The sequence below is a fragment of the Dromiciops gliroides genome, chromosome 5 (genome assembly GCF_019393635.1).
Source record: "Dromiciops gliroides isolate mDroGli1 chromosome 5, mDroGli1.pri, whole genome shotgun sequence".
Lineage (NCBI taxonomy): Eukaryota > Metazoa > Chordata > Mammalia > Microbiotheria > Microbiotheriidae > Dromiciops > Dromiciops gliroides.
Genome location: NC_057865.1, coordinates 201,645,469 through 201,666,474, shown reverse-complemented (window position 1 = coordinate 201,666,474; position 21,006 = coordinate 201,645,469). Strand labels below are relative to the sequence as shown.

The window sequence follows — 21,006 nt, the reverse complement described above, 5'->3', positions numbered from 1 at the left end:
TCTCCATCATCTAGAAAATGTTGGCAATTAGGGATATACATACAAGCAAGCACAGCCCTTGCCCTTCCTCCTAGGAGGAACACAACGCATAAAGGGCAGTTGGAATTGGGGGGTGGGGAGAAGGGGTATGTAAGGTGACAGTGGCCTAATTTGTGGAAAGATAAGTCAAAATAAAGTAAAGTGAATGGAGCTAGGTTGTGAAAGGCTTTAAAAGCCAAAGGAATTTACATTTTATCCTAGAGGCCTAATGTTTACGGAGTAGGGAAGTGATATGGTCAGACCTGCATTTTAGGAAAATCACTTGGGAAGCCTGGAACATGGATTGGAGTGGGGAAACACTTGAAGAAGGGAAAACAATTAGGAGGTTACTGCAGTAGTCCAGGTGAGAAGTGATTGGAGGCCTGGCCCAAAAATGGGAGTAGAGAAGGAGTCAGATGTGAGAGATGTTATGGAGGTAGAATGACAAGATTTGGTAACTGAATGGATTTGTCTAGTGAGGAGTCAAGGCCAACTGAGATTTCGAACCTGAGAAACTGGAAGAATGGTGGTATCTGTGACAGAAATGAGGAATTTGGGTAGAGAGGTTGGTTTGCAGGAAAATACAATGAATTCTGTTTTAGATATTGAATTGGAGATATCTATAGGACATCCGGTTTGAAATGTTCAGTAAGCAGTAGGTAAAAACAAGACAGGAGCTCAGAAGAAAAGACTGAAAAGAGCTAGAAGTCATCTCATAGAAATAATTATCAAATTAAAACCAGAAGTGGGCATGCTTACTGGGGGAGGGCTGAGGCTGATAGATCTTTTGAGCTCTGAGGTAGAATGGGCTAAAAGCCATTTGGTGGCCATAGTAAGGCTAGCAGCTATATAGTGAATCCCCCTGGGAGCAGGCTACTAGGTTGCCTAAGGAGGGGCAAACCATGAGACAGGGAAAATGGGGGGGGGGAGAGAGAATGAAAGCTATATGGTCATCAAGTGACAGTGTTGCACTAAAAAAGACAAAAATAGCACAGTCTCTTCAATCACTATAAAATTCAACTTGCCCTTCATACTTGCTGGAAACAAAATCCTCTCAATCTTTTGTTACATTGGTAGCTCTAGTCCCTAAGTCAATTGCTGTTGGCCAATCCTCTTCTTTTACTGAGGGGCAGCTGAGTCAAGATTTAACTGATTAACTGACTAATTGTTTTATTTCTCTTAGGTTTCCAGCCTTTTTGTGATGGAATGCTAGCTCAATGATGAGTTGTTTGATTAGCCATTTCCAGATTCCTGCCAAGTCCTAATGCAAACAGTTGCTCTTAGCTGTACTGTGTGAGGGCCTCAAGCAGGAAAACAATTACTCAGAAAGGTTTTTAGTCTAATTAAATCCATTTACCTAACGATTCTCTCCCCTTACTACTAAATACTACTTTAAATACTTCTCTGGCCACATTGCTCCATACAAGACTCATTGATTCAGATCAGAGAGGCCTCCTAAGCCCTTAGTGCTTTTTCCCGAGTCAGTGTTCACCAGCAGATTTATCTCCTCCCTGTTCTAAACCCCTCCCTGCCCACCACCTTCCTGGTAATATGAGACCAAATGTCCCAAATCTACAGTAGCAGTTGCCATATCCCCTAGAAGTTCCAATTAATAGTCAATATGGAAATTGTCCTAGCTTCCGACAAGTATCTAACCTACAATAGGAATTACTCAGGAGATTCAAGAATGTTAGAAAAAACTTTAAAGGCCATTTAGGCCGGCATCTTCTGTTCCTCACTCTACCACCACCAGCATTTTATCAGTAAAGGTTTAGTTACTTCTATTGAGTAGCAGTGCTGGTACTTGAACTCGTTTCCTGACTCCCCAGTGTTCCTTCTACTATATCACACTGCCTCCTCAAATGTCTCCTACAGGAAAGTGGTGTTGAGTAACTAACTGTTCCTTAAGGGTGAAATAGAAGCTGAGGTGGCGGGTATTTGGGTAATTTGCATATTATTTAAAATACACAGTCTTTGGGGTGCTTTGGCTGTTAAGGTCTAGAGGCTAAGGGGGAATCTGGCCTTGGATCTTAATGATGTACTCTACCATTCTAGCCCATCAATTCGATTGTGACTGCTGCCAAATGGCTGATGAGTGAGCTCTTCATGTGAGTGTGGGTGTCTGAAGGATTTCTTTGGGGGCAAGGGAGGGAGATTATACCGGGTTGGGATCACAATCGGGACCCTTTCCTGGGAATTCTGGCTCTATCCAGAGCACTCATTCATACACACAATGGGGAGGAGAGAACCCAGTTATGTGGTAATCAGAGCTATATAGATGGCATTCCCACAATATGCGCAGCATCCAAAGCAGGCTGCTCTGCCCAAGGTCCAAGGATGCAACCAAGGAACATTGTGCATTGCTGTAACCTAGATCTTAGCCAACATGGGGTAGAGACCAATGAGTATCCAAGGAAAAGAGGAGAAAAGGACTGGCTGCCAGCCACTGGTATTTGGTACAGAGCTGTCTACTTCCTTTTCCGTGGAGCAGGTGAGACTCCTCGCCCCCTATTTCCTGTCAAGCTACAGAAAGAAACTGTAAAGAGGGTGAGAGAAAGCAGCTAAAACTTCCTATCCATTACCACCCCCCATCCCCATCTCACACACACACACACACACACACACACACACACACACACACCTCCTATATTTTTTCTTACAGGTTCTTCTTAGAGTGGGGTACATGGGGCTGCTGGCAGTGGGAGAGCAGGGCAGAGGGTGAGTACACAGCATTTTCAGGGGTTGGGGAAGACCATGCCAGGACAGGATAATCACAGGCATTTTGCAGGAACTGCATCAAGTGCCTGAATTTCAGTTAAAGTCAACAAACATTTATTAATTATCTACATAGAAGGGTGCAATGCTGGGCAATGGGGATACAACCAATGTGCATTAAGCATCTCCTCTGGAAGGAGTATTGTGTTAGGCAATAGGGAAGATGTGAAGTTTTGATAGGATCCTTGCCCTCATGGAGCTTGGGGGCTTGACACATACACAAACTTATGTTAAGTCTATTTTAAAAGGTATGAACAATGCTATCTGAGGTCAAGGAAAGACTTCCTAGGAGATATAACATTTGAGTTGGGTTTTATGTGAAATAAAGCTGTAAAAATAAGGTGATGCCAAATGAAAAAGGGCTCTGGAGGCCAGGGTTTTGAATCTAAGGAACAGAACATTTACCCAAGAGACTAAAAGGAGACACTGAAGATTTTTCAACAGAGTACTGATATGGCCAAGTCTGTACATAAAGATTAACCTGGCAGTGGTATTAAGAATGGAATAAAAGGAGGAAGGGAGTGAAGGCCTGAAGAACTCCTAGGTAGGGATGGCAATGGCCCAAATAGATAGCAATAATGAGGGCCTGTACACTAATCTCTTATAATCAAAGAAAGATGAGCTTGGTTTTGGACATGTTGCCAATGGTATGTCCAGACAGACAAAGATGCCCTGCAGGCAGGTGGAGATGCAAGTCTGGAATGCAGAAGAAAGGACTGGAAATATACTATACCTTTGGGAATTATCTGCCAAGGAAGTGAGTGTAGAGAAAGAGAAGGGAAAAGGACACAGAACAGAACCTTTGAGAACATACACTTACTGAAGGAGTCAGTGAAGGAGACAGAGAAGAAACGACTAGAGAGGAAAGAGAACTAAGAGAACAATGCAACTCAGGAGTCATGAGGGAGAAAAATATATGTCAATAAATATTAAAAAGAGGTCAAACAGGGTGAGAACTGAAAAAAAACCACATCATAGGACATAGGACCTTTAAGAAAGCAGTTTTCTAGTAGGGGTGGAAGTACAGTAGCAAGGAATTGATTGAGTGTTGGGCAAGTGAAGACACTTTTTTCTAGAAGTTTAAGGTTAGTTCTTGATAGAAGTGGGGAATATATGTGTGTATATACATATATGTATATATGTGTGTCTATATATGTGTGATATCTACATATATGTAGTATATGCATACACATGCACATATATTTGTGCCTACATGTAAAGATGCAGATACATATATAACATGCATGTATATGTGCATGACACCATACATGTGTGTGGAGCATCAGACTTTTATGTGTTGGTGTCTGCTAAACTGTTATATCATATCGTGCCATATCATTTATATGTCTATATAATATTGTATATTTATAGATATATACATATACATGTGTATGTGTGTGTATATACTGCACAGCTCAGATGCAAGTCATACTTGACCTAGGGTGATGGCATTGGCAATGGAAAGAAAGAGACATATTCTAGATTTACTTAAGGGGCAAAATTACCAGGGTTTGGTAACTGAGTGAACCTGGGGAATCTGGGGTAGGGGAGGGGGGAATCAATGCTTTGAGCACTGGGAGGATGGCAGTCTAAAAGAAATAAAGAAGTTAAGAGGATAGTGAATTTTGGAGGGACCTTACAGGTCATAGGACTGCTGTGTTCAATTTGGGACATATTAAGCTAAAAGTGCTGGCGTTCAGGGGAGAATTCAATGCCAGAAATATGGAAGTAGAAGCTTTCTGCTTTGAGGTTAATGGAATGTTTGCTGGCAATTTACTGAGGTGGAATTCCATGGGGACAGGGACCACTAAACCATGCTTTATATCATATCCCTCATAGACTTTTCTCCTACCTTCCTCCCAACTCCTAAACCTATCACCTCCCTGTGTGACATCATCTCTCTACTACTTTGGATCATCACCATGTGATATCACTGCATCCTGTCATCACTGCATCCTGTGACACCCTCATTCTACCTGACTTTGCCCCCTTCCTGTTCCATCATCTTGTGAAATGTGACTCCATGATTCCATCTCCACTTTGTGCTGGTCACATGACCCAAGCAGCCAAAGCCATCTTCCATCACTGTAAGTAAAACCAACTAATGAGATATTAAAAGCTTGTCTCATACTGACTACAAGCTTGCAGAAGGAAAGGCTGAAGTCTTGAGATATTCCCCATTCAAGAGCCCTGCCCATCTACCACTTTAGCACATCCTGTCAGGAGATGAGCGTGCCCTTAGCTCAAACTGTAGAGAAGCATTCAGTAGGCAACAAACATTTATTAAGCACCCACTAGTGCCTGGTACTGTGCTAAGCACTGGGGATACCAAAAGAGGCAAAAGACTGTCCCTGCCCTCAAAGAGCTCACAGTCTAATGGGGGAGACAACAAACAAACAAGATGTACAAACAAGGTATAAACACCATTAATAGGAAAAAGTTAGAAGAGGGAAGGCACTAGAATTAAGAGAAGTTCTAAGTGGTATCACACAAATACACCACAACCCTAGGCAGATTGGAAGGTTCCCTAAGGCTCTTGTAGCAACTCCCTGGAATGTTGCAAGTATTATCCCCATTTTTTTTAACAGATAGGGAATCTGACTCATAAAAATGATGTGATTTGCACATAGATACATAGCTAGTAAGAGGCAGAGCTCAGAGTTAAAATCTAGTTCTTCTAACTCCAAATCCACTGTTCTTTCCACTGTACCATAGTTAAAGACCAGATCACTCCATTTCTCTCTCTGCAATCACCACCATCAAGACAGGAAGAAAGAGCACTGGACTGGAAAGAAGACCTAGCTTCCAATCCTTCCTCTGACACTTAGAGTTAGCTATGCTATTATGGACAAGTCAACATTCCTCTGAGCCTCAATTTCTTCCTCTGTAAAATAGGAATAATAATACATAGTGCCTACCTCACAGGATTTTTGTGAGGATCAAACACAATCCTGGTTGCAAAGTGCTTTGCAGAAAACTTTAAAGCACTGTGTAAATGTCAGCTTTCATCAACCCCACCATCCCCAACATCACCCCCATCTCCACCATCCCCACCATCCCCACCACACCAAAAATGACATCGGGCACATTCAGACTGATTTCCTCACCAAAGCTTTCCCTAATAGTTCCCTTCCTGGAAGGTCATTCTTGCCCTCCCTGTCTTCTTCTATCAGCAAGGAGCTGATATCAGCATATACTGTGTAAAGAGCATATATTAGTAATAACACCTTCCACTCCTCACAGCATTTCCACAACCATTACCTCATAATGTTGCCGGAGAGTGAATGAAGCAAAGCAGATACCATCCTTCATCCCCATTTTACAGAGGAACTGAAACCCAACGAGTTTTCAATTTGCCTCCAGAGCGAGGAAGTGGCAGTGTCATAGAATCATGAATTTAGAACTGACAGAAATGTAAGAAGCTTACCTGCTATAACTCCTTCATCTAATACATGAGCAAACCATTCCAGAGAAGTTAGGTGACTCACCCAAAGTCACACAGATAGCAAGTGTCAGAGTCTGAACATAGGTCCTCTTTCTACTGTATAGGTTTTCTTGACTCCAAGTTCAGTGCTTTTCCCACTATACTGTTACTAGGCACTGTTGGGGAATACCAAAAAAAAAAAAAAAGTCTGAGAAACAAACATGACCTGATGCTTCCTCAGTCCACATCTGAAGCAATTACTTATGGATTAACAAGTGCTGGGGACAGGAGAGAGTCTAGAATTATCTCCAGCTATTATTATTTTGTCTGGACCTATGATTTTATCTGTAAAGGGAACACCCTTATACTTCTACACCTGACAATCAAGCTGTTGGTTAGCTGAAGGATAGATCCTACTGCTGATGGATGCATTTTAAACTTGTAATTAGTACCTTACATGACTGCACCTTGACATCCTCTCTTGGGTTCATGGTTTTATTGGAAAGAGCCTGGACTAGGTATTAGAAGACCCAGCTCTGTCATTAGAAGTCACATCTAAAGAAAGGAAGTCCTTGCTTCCCTTTCAATAAAATGCCTATCTTAGATATGCAATGAATATAAATTGAGATTAAAGATAAAAAGGATACCAAGAAAGTAAAGGGTTGTACAAATGCAAAGGGGCATCACCATTATTGTTACTAATAACCATAACAACAACAACTCTGTGAAAGTCCAATCCAAGGTCTCAGTTGGGATTGTAGGAAGGGCAAAATAAGAGGGTACCACCAGGTGGGGTGATGTGCCGTAAAACCACTACCATAGCTGGGAAGGCTTTGAAAAAACCCTTAAATATCCAACAGGGTGATAGGGTCATATAAATATTCCTATGACTATGAGATAGAGTGACATGGAGTTTCAGCTGAACCTACTTGGGACCAATATGATAATTAGCTTGATACTGAAGTGAGTGGTGCTCCCTAATGTTCTGGTGTCACAAAGATGCAAGAAAACTAATAACAAAACTGAAATACCAATACCTAACCTGCTAGAATTGCTTCAGTATCACATGACTGAAATCCACAAATGTGGGCAAACCACTAGTATGAATAAAATTAATTGAAGATTTGAATGCTTTTTTAAAAAAATGTTTCAAAACTACATCAATAAAATTGGAATCTGATCTTACCAGTTACAGGCAAAGACTTCATACTAATTATTGTCAACAATATACTAAGCTACAAGTTACACAGCAATGCTTTGCAAGAAACATTTTCCTTCCTAAAATCAGATTAGATAAAATACAAGTAGAAATTGAGGAGCTGATTAAAGAAGGAAGAAGCTAAAGAACCTAATGCCTTTGAGAATCTATATTTCTACTCCAGAAACACTAATAACAAAACATATGAGAAATGCCATTGTCTTAAATTATTTTGAAAGAAAGTGGGCCTATTTAGACTGGAATTTCAAAAAATCCTTTTTGAGTTTAATGACACAAATTCATCTAATAGACAAACTATAGCAACATGAAGTAATTTTTTAAAAATAGCTATCTGCTATTTTATTATCATTTTATTATATTTCATTATTTTTATTATCATAAGCAAATGCGTTTTCCAATATTGGACAGCAAGTGTAAAACAAGTGCGCATAACAGAATATGCTGTGGTTGTTGCCATGGGAAGGATCATGGGAAGAATGACAGCTCTCTCTAGGAATAGTCTTAAGGACAGGGGTCAAATACTACCATGGAAGAAGCATTTTTAGAAAGCTCTGACAAGCTATGGAAAGACATTGAAAAATTAAATCAATATCAAGCTGGTATGTGTAATAGAAAACCTGAACACCTTATCACCCAAATAAAGGCAATAAAGAAGAAATATAGGGGCAGCTAGATGGCGCAGTGGATAAAGCACTGGCCCTGGATTCAGGAGTACCTGAGTTCAAATCCAGCCTCAGACACTTAACACTTACTAGCTGTGTGACCCTGGGCAAGTCACTTAACCCCAATTGCCTCACCAAAAAAAAAAAAAAAAGAAATATGCAGAATAGAATTCAGAATACAAAGGTATATAGGAAATTCTTGATAGCCTTATAAACAATTAAAAGTGAAAGCCAAAAGGTTAAGGTGATACATGGAGTCATACAGAACAAGGAGCAAAATACACAAGTAAGTAGTGATCAAAAACTATGCTATAAAGACTTGGGAAGCAAATAAATTAGAAGAGAGAACCCCTAAAGAAGGAGGATATGGAAAATTTCAGGTCATTAAGAGAAGTACAAAAACTAAAAGCTCAATTTTAATAAAATGTGAAACAAAGTTTGCATAAAGATATATAATGAATGACAGGATGTTTATATCAAGAGGGATTACTAAAATGCTAGCTTTTCTGAAAAACTGGAAAAGGGAAGGGAGTCCAGTAAGATCCTAATCATTAACTCAGATGCTTCATAATTGTATATGAACTATTAGCAAAGCATTTTACCAAGTTTCTCTCTGGTGTAAGCTTGTTCTCACCTTTATATAGCTATCACATTTATTTATATATTTATATTTGTATTGATATTTATAGATAATTATATGTTTATTACTGAAAGATGAGAACATCAGAGACCCATTCAAATATAGGCAATTACATGTTTATGTGAGGGCATTTGGTGGTAAGATGGATTGGAGTGCCAGGCCTGAAGTCAGGAAGATAAGTCTTCCTGAGTTAAAATTTCAGACATTTACTAGCTGTGAGACTCTGAGCAAGTCACTTAACCTGTTTGCCTCAGTTTCCTCATCTGTAAAATGAGCTGGAGGAGGACATGGCAAACCACTACATTATCTCTGCCAAAACAAGCCCAAATGCGATCACAAAGTGTGCTAGTCTCCCAAAACAACTTAACAACAACAAAATGTTTATGTGCATTCACTGCTTAAGTATAACTTTGCTTGCTAAGCAAAGTTAGCACTAAATTGGAACTATACTAAAGTATATGATGTCCACATGGAAAATTACCTATACTTAAAATATGTCAACAGCAGGATAAAGTCAGAAACAAATTATCTAAAATGTGGCATCTTCCAGGAAAACAAGTGTAGCTCACTACCATTCTTCCCAGCCCCAAACCTATAATTTATTGTATCACTTCTGAATACAACTGAGTCTTTTAAATCAGATACGATAAATAAGTATAGGTTTTTCCATGCCAAAATATCATATTAAATACTTGATATGCATAGAAAGCATCAAGTTAATGGCATAGCAAGCTGAAAGCATATTAAAGAGCTATCTTATGAAAACTTTCTCCAGTGGTATTAAGATACTGTTTGGACTTAATAAGTGTAAAATTCTTAATTAAAGTATAACCAGTAGATGTTGCTGTGAAGCAGCTGGTTAGCAAGGGAGTACTTGCTCTTTTTTACTTTTATTTTTTAAAACCCCCTTCCCTCACAGAAAGGGGCAGTGCAGATTTCTCTCCGAAAGAGCCTCTTTCCTTCTATTGAGCTGGCTCAGGGATTTGCTTTTTCCTTTGGTCATCACTCCCTCCACTTCCCTTCTCTTTATATCAGAGGATGAAGGTGTTGCCCAGAGCTCATGCATTCAGATATCAGCCAAACCTAACAATCATAGCCCATTTATCTTAGGGCAAAGGAAAACTTGAATCCTTTCTTGGTAATTCTAGAGTGTTTTTAATACGTGTTCTTAATAAATCATAATCTCACCTTGTTAAGTCACCAGATCAGATTCTGAAGTCTCATCACCAGAATGGGTCTAGAACTGTGACCTATTTAACTTCTTATGTATTCAAGCCAGCAACTAGTATGTCCCCTACAACCTCCATTGACACTCACTGTATTCAATTAAAAACCACCTGGACCCCAGAGCAGTTAAGATCGCCTTTACCTTTATTCAGATTAGCCAGCTTTTAAAATACTTTGAAAATAGCAAATAAGTGGTTTTAAGGAAACTGGGAACTTAAAATGGAAACATCCATCCTTTTGGACAGAAGTGGAAGGGAGAGAGGGAGAAAATACAGCCTTTCTCAATTCTTAAAGGCTGGGTAGCCTGGAAGTCTTAAGTTCTTTGCTCCATTTGGCAAAAGTTGGGCTGCTGGGGGCAGCTAGGTGGCGCAGTGGATAAAGCACCGGCCCTGAAGTCAGGAGTACCTGAGTTCAAATCCGGCCTCAGACACTTAACACTTACTAGCTGTGTGACCCTGGGCAAGTCAACCCCAATTGCCTTACCGGAAAAAAAAAACAAACAAACAAACAAACAAAAGTTGGGCTGCTGAAGCCAAAATCTGCTTCCTCTCTAATCCAGGGACTCATAATGCAAGATTCCTGCAAGAGTTCCAGTTGCCACTACTATCCCTCCCACCCCCATTCCTCTTTGGTCATAGTTCCTTGCCAGAGGAATGCTGCTACTGCCCATGCTACCTCTGACTACCTCTCAAAGAAGATTCAAAAGTAACCACTGCATCAAGAAACTCCACACTCTAGCTTACAATCCAAGATAGCTCCCCAGTCCTCCAGGACTGAAAAGACTACATCCACCAGAAGGACCTTCTCCCTGACCTTCAGGAATACCTAATATTGGCTACAGAAGTAAGAATAGAAAATAAAGGCTTTGAGCTTGAATCTGGAAGTCAAACTGAGCTGATATATTCGTAATGATACTTAAAAATAGCTTGTTCTTCACTAGGCAAGATACATTGAGCATAAGACCATCCAACAGAAAACTAATGTTGTGTATGTTGAGACCGATTGTCAACTTGTAGTAAAAGCTTAATGGGAGAAACAAAGAACAATTAATACCTATGCAAAACCTATAGTCTTTCTGTACACATTTAGCATGGCAAATGGATGACAGATCTAAGAAGGTATAGAAACTAAAATGTATACAACATTAATGAAATACTGACAGCTATAGAAAAAGTAATACTTGCTTATCAAAAAGGAGAATGATTGATAAATGTTCTTAGAACATACAATAAACAAACTTAAAATATACCAAAATACTTTTGGAACAAATACACCTCACTTCAAAAAGTCTGACAACAGGTATACAGAATAATAAAATGTGACTAAAAGCAATTTATCTGTGGGTGGATCCTATGGAGTAGTTAAGATCCATGAATTCAACCAATAATAGGTTAACAAAGAAGAAATGAACAAATGGTTAAGTCATTGTCTTTCAGATATGGTTAGAGAAATAAAAAGTGGGGCTTATTTCTATCTGAACCCAATTTTTAAAAGAGAAGAATAAGATTAACAAAGGTGATGATGTTAATTTTGAGGATTCATTTTTTCCCTAAAATGGGCACTTTACCAATGCAGGAGCTAAACCTAGGGCCTCAACCTAGGGCCAATCTTCTGATAGATTTCTCCTAACCTAGTTAAGCTGGTCTTTGAAAAGACATATTTAAAGCCTTTCTAGCGTGCTAAGTTGGGTGGCACAGTAGCTAGAGCAACAGGCCTGAAGTCAGGAAGACTCATTTTCCCGAGTTCAAATGTGGCCTCAGCTACTTACTAGCTGTGTGACCCTGGGCAAGTCACTTCACCCTATTTGCCTCAGTTCCTCCTCTGTAAAATGAGCTGGAGAAGGAAATGGCAAACCACCCAGGTACTTTTGCCAAGAAAACTCCAAATGGGGGTCGGAATCAGACAGGTCTCAAAAACGACTTAACAAGAAGTTCTGATAGCATTTGAGAATCCAGGCTCACCTCTGTACTATGATGAGGCGCCAGCATAGAACTTCACCAGAGAATTAATATTAATAACATTTTCATTATTTTTTTTTCAGCCTGCTGATTTGCAGGGTTGCTCGAGTAAAATGGTCCCTATATGTATGGCACTTTTCCTCCATATTATGCCTCCACATATTACAGTTTGGCGCTTTCCTATGAAGGATAAAGAGTGTCTTACCAACACTAATCAAGGAGCCCTCTCCCTCTCTCTCTCTCTCCATGGTTCTAACTCAAGAGGACCCTGAGGCATAGAACTGTGATCAGCTGTTCCTGAAAAGTGTCCTGCCTTACCCGTGGGGATTACTCTGGTGATTCTCCCCTGCCACCTACTGGCTACTCCATTCTGCTTTCAGCTCTTTTCATAAAACCAAAGAATCGTCATCACAGAATTTAGGAGTCAAAGGGACCTCAATGCTCACCTGAACTAACTCATAACTGGAAAAACAAACAAACAAACAAACCCTTCTCCACCACCCTTAGAGTTAGCTGGGAGGGACTTTAAATATCATTTAATGCCTCATTTTACTTTTTACCCACATTTCAGCCCACTTCACCCCATTCTGGAGTACTCATAGATTATTGGGTTCAACGTGCAGATTTTTGGCAAAACGTGTTCCTTAATCAGCTCAGTCTCCAGCCCAGATCAACTGGAAACCTGTAAAGTCACCTGATTTCCCATTTGCTTCAAGTCATTAGATCAGATATTTTAAAAATAAATTTTAGATGAGAATGAAAACAATTAGCAAAGTTTGTATTCTCTCCCAGACAACAAGAGGGGAAACCCTAAAAATCTAATGCTCAAGAAGATCCACACCACAGGTAGAAGAGCATTTCTATCATGCTGATAGAAAGAAACATAATTAAGTGAAACTGCACTTGGGACAAATTTATTTATTGGGGGAGAGGTGCACTGCAGCACAGAAATCAGGGAGGGGGGGCAAAATTGCCCACACTTCTGGAGGACTTTGGGGTGGCAGTTGCTTTGGGGAGGAAGCATACTATCCCTCCAAAGATGCCATTACTCTAGGGCAAAGCCCCATTTTCCCTGTGCTCTGCATGCAGGGCTGGTACGGAAGAGGAAAATTTAACCATTCAGCATTTCTCAACTTACTCCATGTCAGCCTGGAATCAGATATCACAGTCACAGAAGGAGATCCTTTCTATTTTTCTACTCCATTTTATTCCTTGCAGAGAGCAAGGCTTCACAAGCCCCATCCCTTCCCAACTATATATTGGGTGTTACCATGAAGGTTTACTTTCTAAGGCTCTTCTTTCTCAAAGATTCTCCCTCCATAATAGGATTCTTCACCTCCAAACACAAACATGCTCCCTCTACAGCCCTCCTCAATACCTTTTACACATATTAGGAAACTGGGCCCCAAAGAAGTAAAATGACTTGCCCAAGGTCACACAAACTAATTAACTAATTCGTTTGTAGAGGAAAGATGAAAACCTAGGTCTCTTAACTCCCTTCTTTTATTATATTTTTATTGCACTGTTTCAATTGCCCTCTCTTTCCAAATCCCCCCCCCCAATTCCTCCCCTCCCTCTTCTCTTCCTACCTTTTTGCCTCAGCTCCTACATTGCCTTGTCATCTTCCTTGGGTTTGTTTGGGTATGTATCTTATCTCTGTGTCTCTCTCCATAGCCCACAAGCACAAGAAGCTGGATGTATTGCAACCCTGTGACACAGAGTACCCTGTCTTCATTTACCAGGAAGCTGTCCAGGAGACCAATGGGATCATGGAGTGTGGAGGTTGTAGGAAGTAAGACCACGGAAGGGAGGTGGGGATGCAGAGCTTTATCTGCCAGGCAAGTGGGTGGGAGGAGGGGTACCCTTCAGATTCCCTGCTCTAGAAAATCTAGGGGATAGATGGAAGCACCAATGAGATATGATTTTTCACCCTTCCAAACTAGGGTGCTTCTTATGGGGGTATTTGGAGATGGTGAGGTCTTCTAGATTTCTGGTGGCCTCTTTTCACTTCTACCTGAACCCTTTAAGAGGTATATAAGGAAGAGAACCTAAGTTCCCCAAGCCTCTTTTCGTTATCTTTCTACTCTGGAGATTTCACGCTTTTGTGGCTTCCCTCAAATGATAATGGTGCTCTCTGCCCCTGAATAACTCTTCTCCCCAACCCTTCCCCAGGATGTTTTGGGGATTTGGCCACATAGGAACTATGGGCCAACTTTATTCGCCCATTCAATGACACAAAATGCACTCAACCAATCAGAAAAGCTACTGATGGCACAGTATGTTTTGAGTTAACCTGTCCTCTTCCTTCCCCCAACCAAGGAAAAAGAATGAAATACAAAACAGGCCCCCAAAGTCAGAATTCAAGCCAACATATGAATCACCTACAAAGTTCACAAATGACTACTTATTTCTTATACCCTACAAGTCCAATCCAGTGTCCTGGCAATTTGTGCATTTGACTACATTGTCACTCTTTCTACAGGATGTTTGTGATTCAGCGGATTCCCAATAGTAACCTCCTTCTTGTAGTGACTGACTCCACCTGTGACTGCAGCATGTTCCCACCTGTCCTTCAAGAGGCCAGGGAAGTCAAATATATCCTTCTATTCTTCCTATGCTGGTCTGAGGTGGAATGGAGGCAGAAACGGGCATATGTGACCTGGAATGTTCCATATTCCTGGTGCTGAATACCTCCTTCCTTCCTGTGTCTTCTTTTCCCACATTAGGTCATTGAGTTCCAACCTCTTCCCTGGATTCATGCACTCCCTCTTTGGTACCCCTTCCTCTGGCTACCCTCTGCTGCTTCAGAAAGCAAAACTGTCACCAGAGGAGTCAGTGCTCTTCTGGGCCCTTATCTTCAGTACTAAATTTAGACTCCCTGTCTATCCCCAGCCTCTGGGCTCCTACTATTGACCTTAACATTGGTATACATAATGCATCTGTCAAGTGTGACAGGATGCGCTCCCAGAAGCTCCGAAGGCGACCAGATACCTGCCATGCATTTCATCCAGAGGTATGTATCCTGGGGAGATGTAGAGCTGATCAGTCAGTCAACAAGCATTTATTAAGCACTCACTAAGCATTAAGCATTGAGGATGCAAAGAAAGGCAAAAATAATCCCTACCCTGAAGAAAGTAATTCTAATGGGGGATAAAACATATAAATAACCAGGTACATACAAGATACATCCAAAGTAAATGGAAAGGGGCGGCTAGGTGGCGAAGTGGATAAAGCACCGGCCCTGGATTCAGGAGTACCTGAGTTCAAATCTGGCCTCAGACACTTAACACTTACTAGCTGTGTGACCCTGGGCAAGTCACTTAACCCCAATTGCCTCACTTAAACAAAAACAAAACAAAACAAAAAACAGAACAAAGTAAATGGAAAGTATCTGAGAGTATCTGAGGAAGACACTACTAGCAGCTGAGGAGACTGTAAAAGGCCTCCTGAAAGAACTGGGATTTGAACTGAGCCTTGAGGGAAGCCAGGGATAGTCCCTCATGAGGGACAGCATTCTAGGTATGGGGGACAGCCAGTGCAAAAGTACAGAAATGAGGGATGGAGTGTTGTGTCCAAGCAAAAATAAGTCAGCCAGTGTAGCTAACTAGAGTTAATGGAGGGGAGTAAAGAAAACAGAAGGGGAGAATGGAGCCAGGTGGTGAAGAGCTTTAAATGCCAAAAAGCAGACTTTATACTTGGTCAAGGAGTTAATAAAGAGTTTATTGGGGGCAGGGGAAGAAGTGGGTGACGTGGGCACTTCTACTTTCTGAAGTTTTAGGAAAATCACTTTGGTAGCTGAATGGAAAATGGATTGGAGTGAGGAGAGACAAAGCAGGGAGGACCAAGTAGAAGTCCAGGCAAGAGGTGACAAGGGTCTGAATTACATTATACAGTGGCTGTATAAGTAGAGATGAGGATATACATGAGAGTCGTTCTGGAGGTAAAACAAGAAGATTTTGCAATGGACAGGATATGTGGGTGAGTGAGAGGGAGGAATCACATAGGAATCCAAGGTTATGACCCTAGCTAACAAGAAGGATGGTGAAACCCTCAACAGTAATAAGGAATATCTGAAAAAGGAGCAGAGATTGGGGTGGGAGTTGGAAAGGGTAAATTACTTTTGTCTTGGACATGTCAAATTTGATATACCTATGGTCTATCCAACTCTATCCACTTGGTACTCACAGGCCCATAGCTAAGGAGAGAACCGTGTATAGAGCTCTGGGACTCATCTTCACAGAGATTATATTTGGATCCTTGGGAGTTGATACCATAGAGGGAAAAGATAAGAGAACCCAGGACAGAGCCGTGGGATCCATAATTAGTGGGCTAACACGAACGAAGAACTGTCCAAGAAGATTAAGGAAAAGTCAGATAGGTATGACAACCAAAGAGTAGAAAGTTTCTACAACTTAATAGTGTCAAATGCTATAGACATGTCAAGGAGGATGAGGATTGAGGCTGCCATTAGAATCAGCAATTAAGAGATCATTAGGGGCAGCTAGGTAGCACAGTGGATAGAGCACCGGCCCTGGATTCAGGAGGACCCGAGTTCAAATCCGGCCTCAGACGCTCGACACTTACTAGCTATGTGACCCTGGGCAAGTCACTTAACCCCAACTGCCTCACCAAAAATTAAAAAAACCAAACAAAAAAACAACAAAAAAAGAGATCATTGGAGGGGGCAGCTAGGTGACACACTGGATAAAGCACCGGCCCTTGATTCAGGAGGACCTGAGTTCAAATCTAGCCTCAGATACTTGACACTTACTAGCTGTGTGACCTTGGGCAAGTTACCTAACCCCTATTGCCCTGCAAAAAAAAAAAAAAAAAAAAGAGGAGGTTGCTCAAAAGAGACTGAAGAAACAAAAGCTTATGGCACGGGAGTAAATGTGAAATGAGCATGCAAATAAAAGTGAAATTAAAACATTTGCTACAATATTTTTAAAGTAAAAAAAGAGAGAGAGATCATTGGCAACTTTGGCAAGAGTAAGTTAAGTTGAACAATAAGGGTGGAAGCCAGATTATAAAAGAGGAAGAGGAAAAGTGCAAATAGAAGTGGGGCCCCCTAATGTACATGGCTTTCAGCTGAGAAGGGAAGGACAGATATAGAATGGTCACTTAGCAGGGATGGTAGGAGCACAAGAGGACTTTTTAAGGATGGAAAAGACATGGGTGCATTGTAGATAGAAGCAAACGAGTCAGCAGAGAGAGAGATGGAAAATTATAGAGTGGGGGCAATCTGCTGGAGAAGATGGGAAGAGATGGGATCAAGGGGGCATATCAAGGGATTTATTTGCCTTGGCAAGAAGGGAAAGCTCTTCATTCAAGAATTGAGTAAAGGAAACAATAATAGGGAAAGATATCTTGAGTGATTTGAAATGAGAGGAAGAGAGAAGAGGGAGGTACCAACTAATGACCTCAATGTTATCAATGAAGTATGAGTAAAATCTGAAGCAAGGGGTCAGGAAAAGGAGTCTAAGGAGACTTGACTAGACACAAAAAGGTTTGGAAGAGTCACTGTGGAGAGTGGAAGAGAGAATCAATTAGAGAGCTGTAGAATTGCCTTGCTGCATTGAGATTAGATACCATAAATCTGTAGAATACTCAATCATTTAATGACTTTCTCCAGTTCTGTTTAGTAGCACAAGATAGGAAATAATTCAGTGGTGGGATCTGGTAAAGTATGGTTGGTGATAAAAAATGTGTGGGGGGGGGGCAGCAAGAGATTCTATACCAGAAGATAGTGTAATATTGTATTATTATTATTTTTTTTTTTGGGTGAGGCAATTGGGGTTAAGTGACTTGCCTAGGGTCACATAGCTAATAAGTGTAAAGTATCTGAGGCTGGATTTGAACTCAGGTCCTCCTGAATCCAGGGCCGGTGCTCTATCCACTGCGCCACCTAGCTGTCCCTTGTAATATTGTATTAAGGGGCTGAGAATTATAAAGGAAGAAAGTGCAACCACTGTACTGGGGATGCTTGGGAAAGAACTGAGGGGTAGAAGAAATGGAGGTCACAGTGAGAATGAAGAACATGGTTAAGGGAAATAATATGTGGCATAGGGAAATATTTAACCATAAAAGATTATGAACACAAAGAGGAGCACTTGTGGGTTGCAACAAGATCAAGAGTATATTCATCGGGGGCAGCTAGGTGGTACAGTGGATAGAGCACCGGCCCTGGAGTCAGGAGGACCTGAGTTCAAATACGGCCTCAGACATGTAACATTTACTAGCTGTGTGACCCTGGGCAAGTCACTTAACCCCAATTGCCTCACAAAAAAAAAAAAAAAAAAAAAAAGAGTATATTCATCTCTGTGTGTATCAGACACTCATGGCAACTAATCAATCAAATTGAGGAACTGGGAAGTTAGGGTACTTGAGGGAGCATCAAAATGTATGTTGAAATTCCTTAGTATGAGAGCAGAAATTGTGGCAGAGAGAATACTGAGTAGTCTTCAATGAAGAAGGAAGGAGAATGTTTTAGGGGTTGGCAGACAATAGCTACTAGGCTCTGGTTTAGGTATTGCATGAACCTCAAAAGAGAAGTTACTGAGTGATAGCAATGGGGGAAGAATCTGTAAATGGAAATAGGGAACAAGGAATATTCCAAGTCTCCTACTTTAATTACTGAATCAGGGGGTATAGAAAGGAACCCAGAACTAGAAAGGTCACATGGGAAAGTATCCTCTTGATCTTGCCAGGAGTTAGAAGGAGTAAGAAAGGAAGAAGTTTATGATGAAATGAATTCCAGAGAGAATAGGGGAAAGATGGGGCACATCAGGAGTGGCACATTGATTAGGTAGGGTTAATGGAGATAGAAGGGAGCAGGCACTTGGAGATAAGGACCAGCATTTGAATATTAGCAGTCCAGAATCACTGGGATGGGCAGAATGAAAGAAGGAAGATAGGAGCATGCTAACTATAAAGGAGGGAGTCCAGGAAGAATATTAGCAGCTGGAGAGAACTACTGAAAGTGATAGGTCATTAGATTGTTCAAGGTCCTCCCTCAAGGCAGGAGCAAGAAGTATGGGAGCTTGGGGCAGCTAGGTGGCGCAGTGGATAGAGCACTGGCCCTGGAGTCAGGAGTACCTGAGTTCAAATCCGGCCTCAGACACTTAACACTTACTAGCTGTGTGACCTTAGGCAAGTCACTTGACCCCAATTGCCTCACTAAAAAAAAAAAAAAAAAAAAAAAAGAAGTATGGGAGCTCAATCAGGAGACAGTGGTGCAAAGCAGGGCCCAGTGCTGGGTAAGGCCCTGGGGTAGGGCCAACAGAAGCTAGGAGACAGGTGGGTAGGATCTTGTAATTCTTTTTTCCACCAAATGCCCTGTTTGCTGAGGGAATTCTCAGTTAGGAGTGTGATGTTGGATGTCAGATGGTCATGCACATGCATTCATGGATGTGTGTGAACTTGTGAAGAACAAATGTATATGCATGCATATGTATGTGCATGCATTTGTCCATGATTATTTGTGCATATCAGTATACCTGTATTCCCATATAAGTATATGAAAAAGAAGGGTCAGAAGGTGTGCTGGTACATAATTCACCAAGTCTCCCTGGGCCTGATCCTGAAGTTAGCAAGAAATCAACTGCCTCAGGGCTTTCCTGGTCCCTGCTACACTCAGCTGTTTATCTCTGCAGTCATTAGGAGGGTCAGGAGTATTAATAACTCAAAATTACTGATAATCCAAACAGAATTTCTATTTCAGAAATCCTATCATCAGGCTCAGTTAGAAGGAATTTCCAAGGCTATCTAGTCCAATAAATACTTGAACATGAGCTCCCCCGAGCCCCACATCCATTAGAAGCCACCACCCAAACTCCACTGGAAGACTCCAAAATTCACTTCATAGAATTCACTTCTCTAGAATTTCTATCCCATGAAAGACAACAAGGCTTAGAGAGGGGCTTAGGAATCAAGAAGAGCCGGGTTCAAGCATCACCAAACATCCTTGCTGTGTGACCATGGGCCAATATCACTTAATCTCTCAGTGTCCCAAAGCAATGCTAAGGCTCTTAAGAAAAATGAAGAACAATTGCTGATTTGCAACTGAGTGCCTCATACCCTACACAGTGAAATCACAGCTTGGGACCCAAAAAAATTAAAAAATTAAAAGCAAACTATTCTACTTTTGGACAGCTCTGATAGTAAGTTTTTCCTTGAACGGAGTCAAAATCCATTCTTCAGTCATTTCCATCCATTTTCCCCAATTTTTTCCTCTAAGAGATAAACAGTATGTACTTGAACATAGACATCAAGTTCCTGCTAAGTCTTCTCTTATTTGGCTTTGGAATACACTACTGCCTGGGAAGGAGGGCGTGTATGTAGATATGTTTGTGTGTGTGTGTGTGTGTGTTTTTTTTTTTGCAGGCAATGGGGGTTAAGTGACTTGCCCAGGGTCACACAGCTAGTAAGTGTCAAGTGTCTGAGGCCGGATTTGAACTCAGGTACTCCTGACTCCAGGGCCGGTGCTCTATCCACTGCGCCCCCTAGCTGCCCCCCTATAATTTTTTTTTAAGAGTATGTATGTATAAAGTAGAAAGTTCTACTTTCCATGGCATATGGATATTTATTATCATCAATTTTCTAAGGGCAAAGGTCCCTTCTAGCTGTAGATCCTATGATCTCGTGTATTAAATGAAGATTCAAAGCCTTCTATCGAAATACAAATGACAATTTTCCATTATAGGGGATCCTCTAGTGGGGGTATCACTGACCATCTCTCCCCCTGTTTTTATAGGAAAATGCCCAGGACTGTGGAGGCACCGCTGAGAACTCTGCCTCAGTAGCCCTGCTCCTGTTGCTGCTGGGAGCCCCGGAGCTGTTTCAGTGACTGTACAACCTCAACTACAGTGCAGTAGGCAATGCTGGCTGACCCGAAGCAGATGTTCCAGAACGCTAGGACTGACTGGAGCTCCAACCCTCTCCACGGGCACCATGGCAGCCTCCCTTTTTCAGCTGTTGGGAATTACTTTCTGAAGAGGTTGTCCGGCTGGGAGAAAAAGACCACTCTGATTCTAGAAACCCCTTCCTAAAGACTCTGCAGTGGCCCAGTCCTACCTGCCTCAAGG

At 41.4% G+C, this 21,006-nt stretch overlaps 1 protein-coding gene across 1 annotated transcript in view; it reads left to right on the top strand.

Annotated features, from left to right (window-relative positions):
* Positions 1-20,774, top strand: part of CACNA2D4 (calcium voltage-gated channel auxiliary subunit alpha2delta 4) — a 174,946-nt gene extending 154,172 nt beyond the window's left edge. The window contains exons 34-40 of the mRNA XM_043967622.1: positions 2,074-2,126; positions 2,681-2,736; positions 4,860-4,880; positions 13,598-13,715; positions 14,406-14,518; positions 14,854-14,936; positions 20,676-20,774. Of these exons, the coding sequence (XP_043823557.1) occupies positions 2,074-2,126; positions 2,681-2,736; positions 4,860-4,880; positions 13,598-13,715; positions 14,406-14,518; positions 14,854-14,936; positions 20,676-20,768 (537 nt within the window). The 3' untranslated portion in view covers positions 20,769-20,774. The remainder of the gene's footprint in view (positions 1-2,073; positions 2,127-2,680; positions 2,737-4,859; positions 4,881-13,597; positions 13,716-14,405; positions 14,519-14,853; positions 14,937-20,675) is intronic.
* Positions 20,775-21,006: the final 232 nt, after the last annotated feature.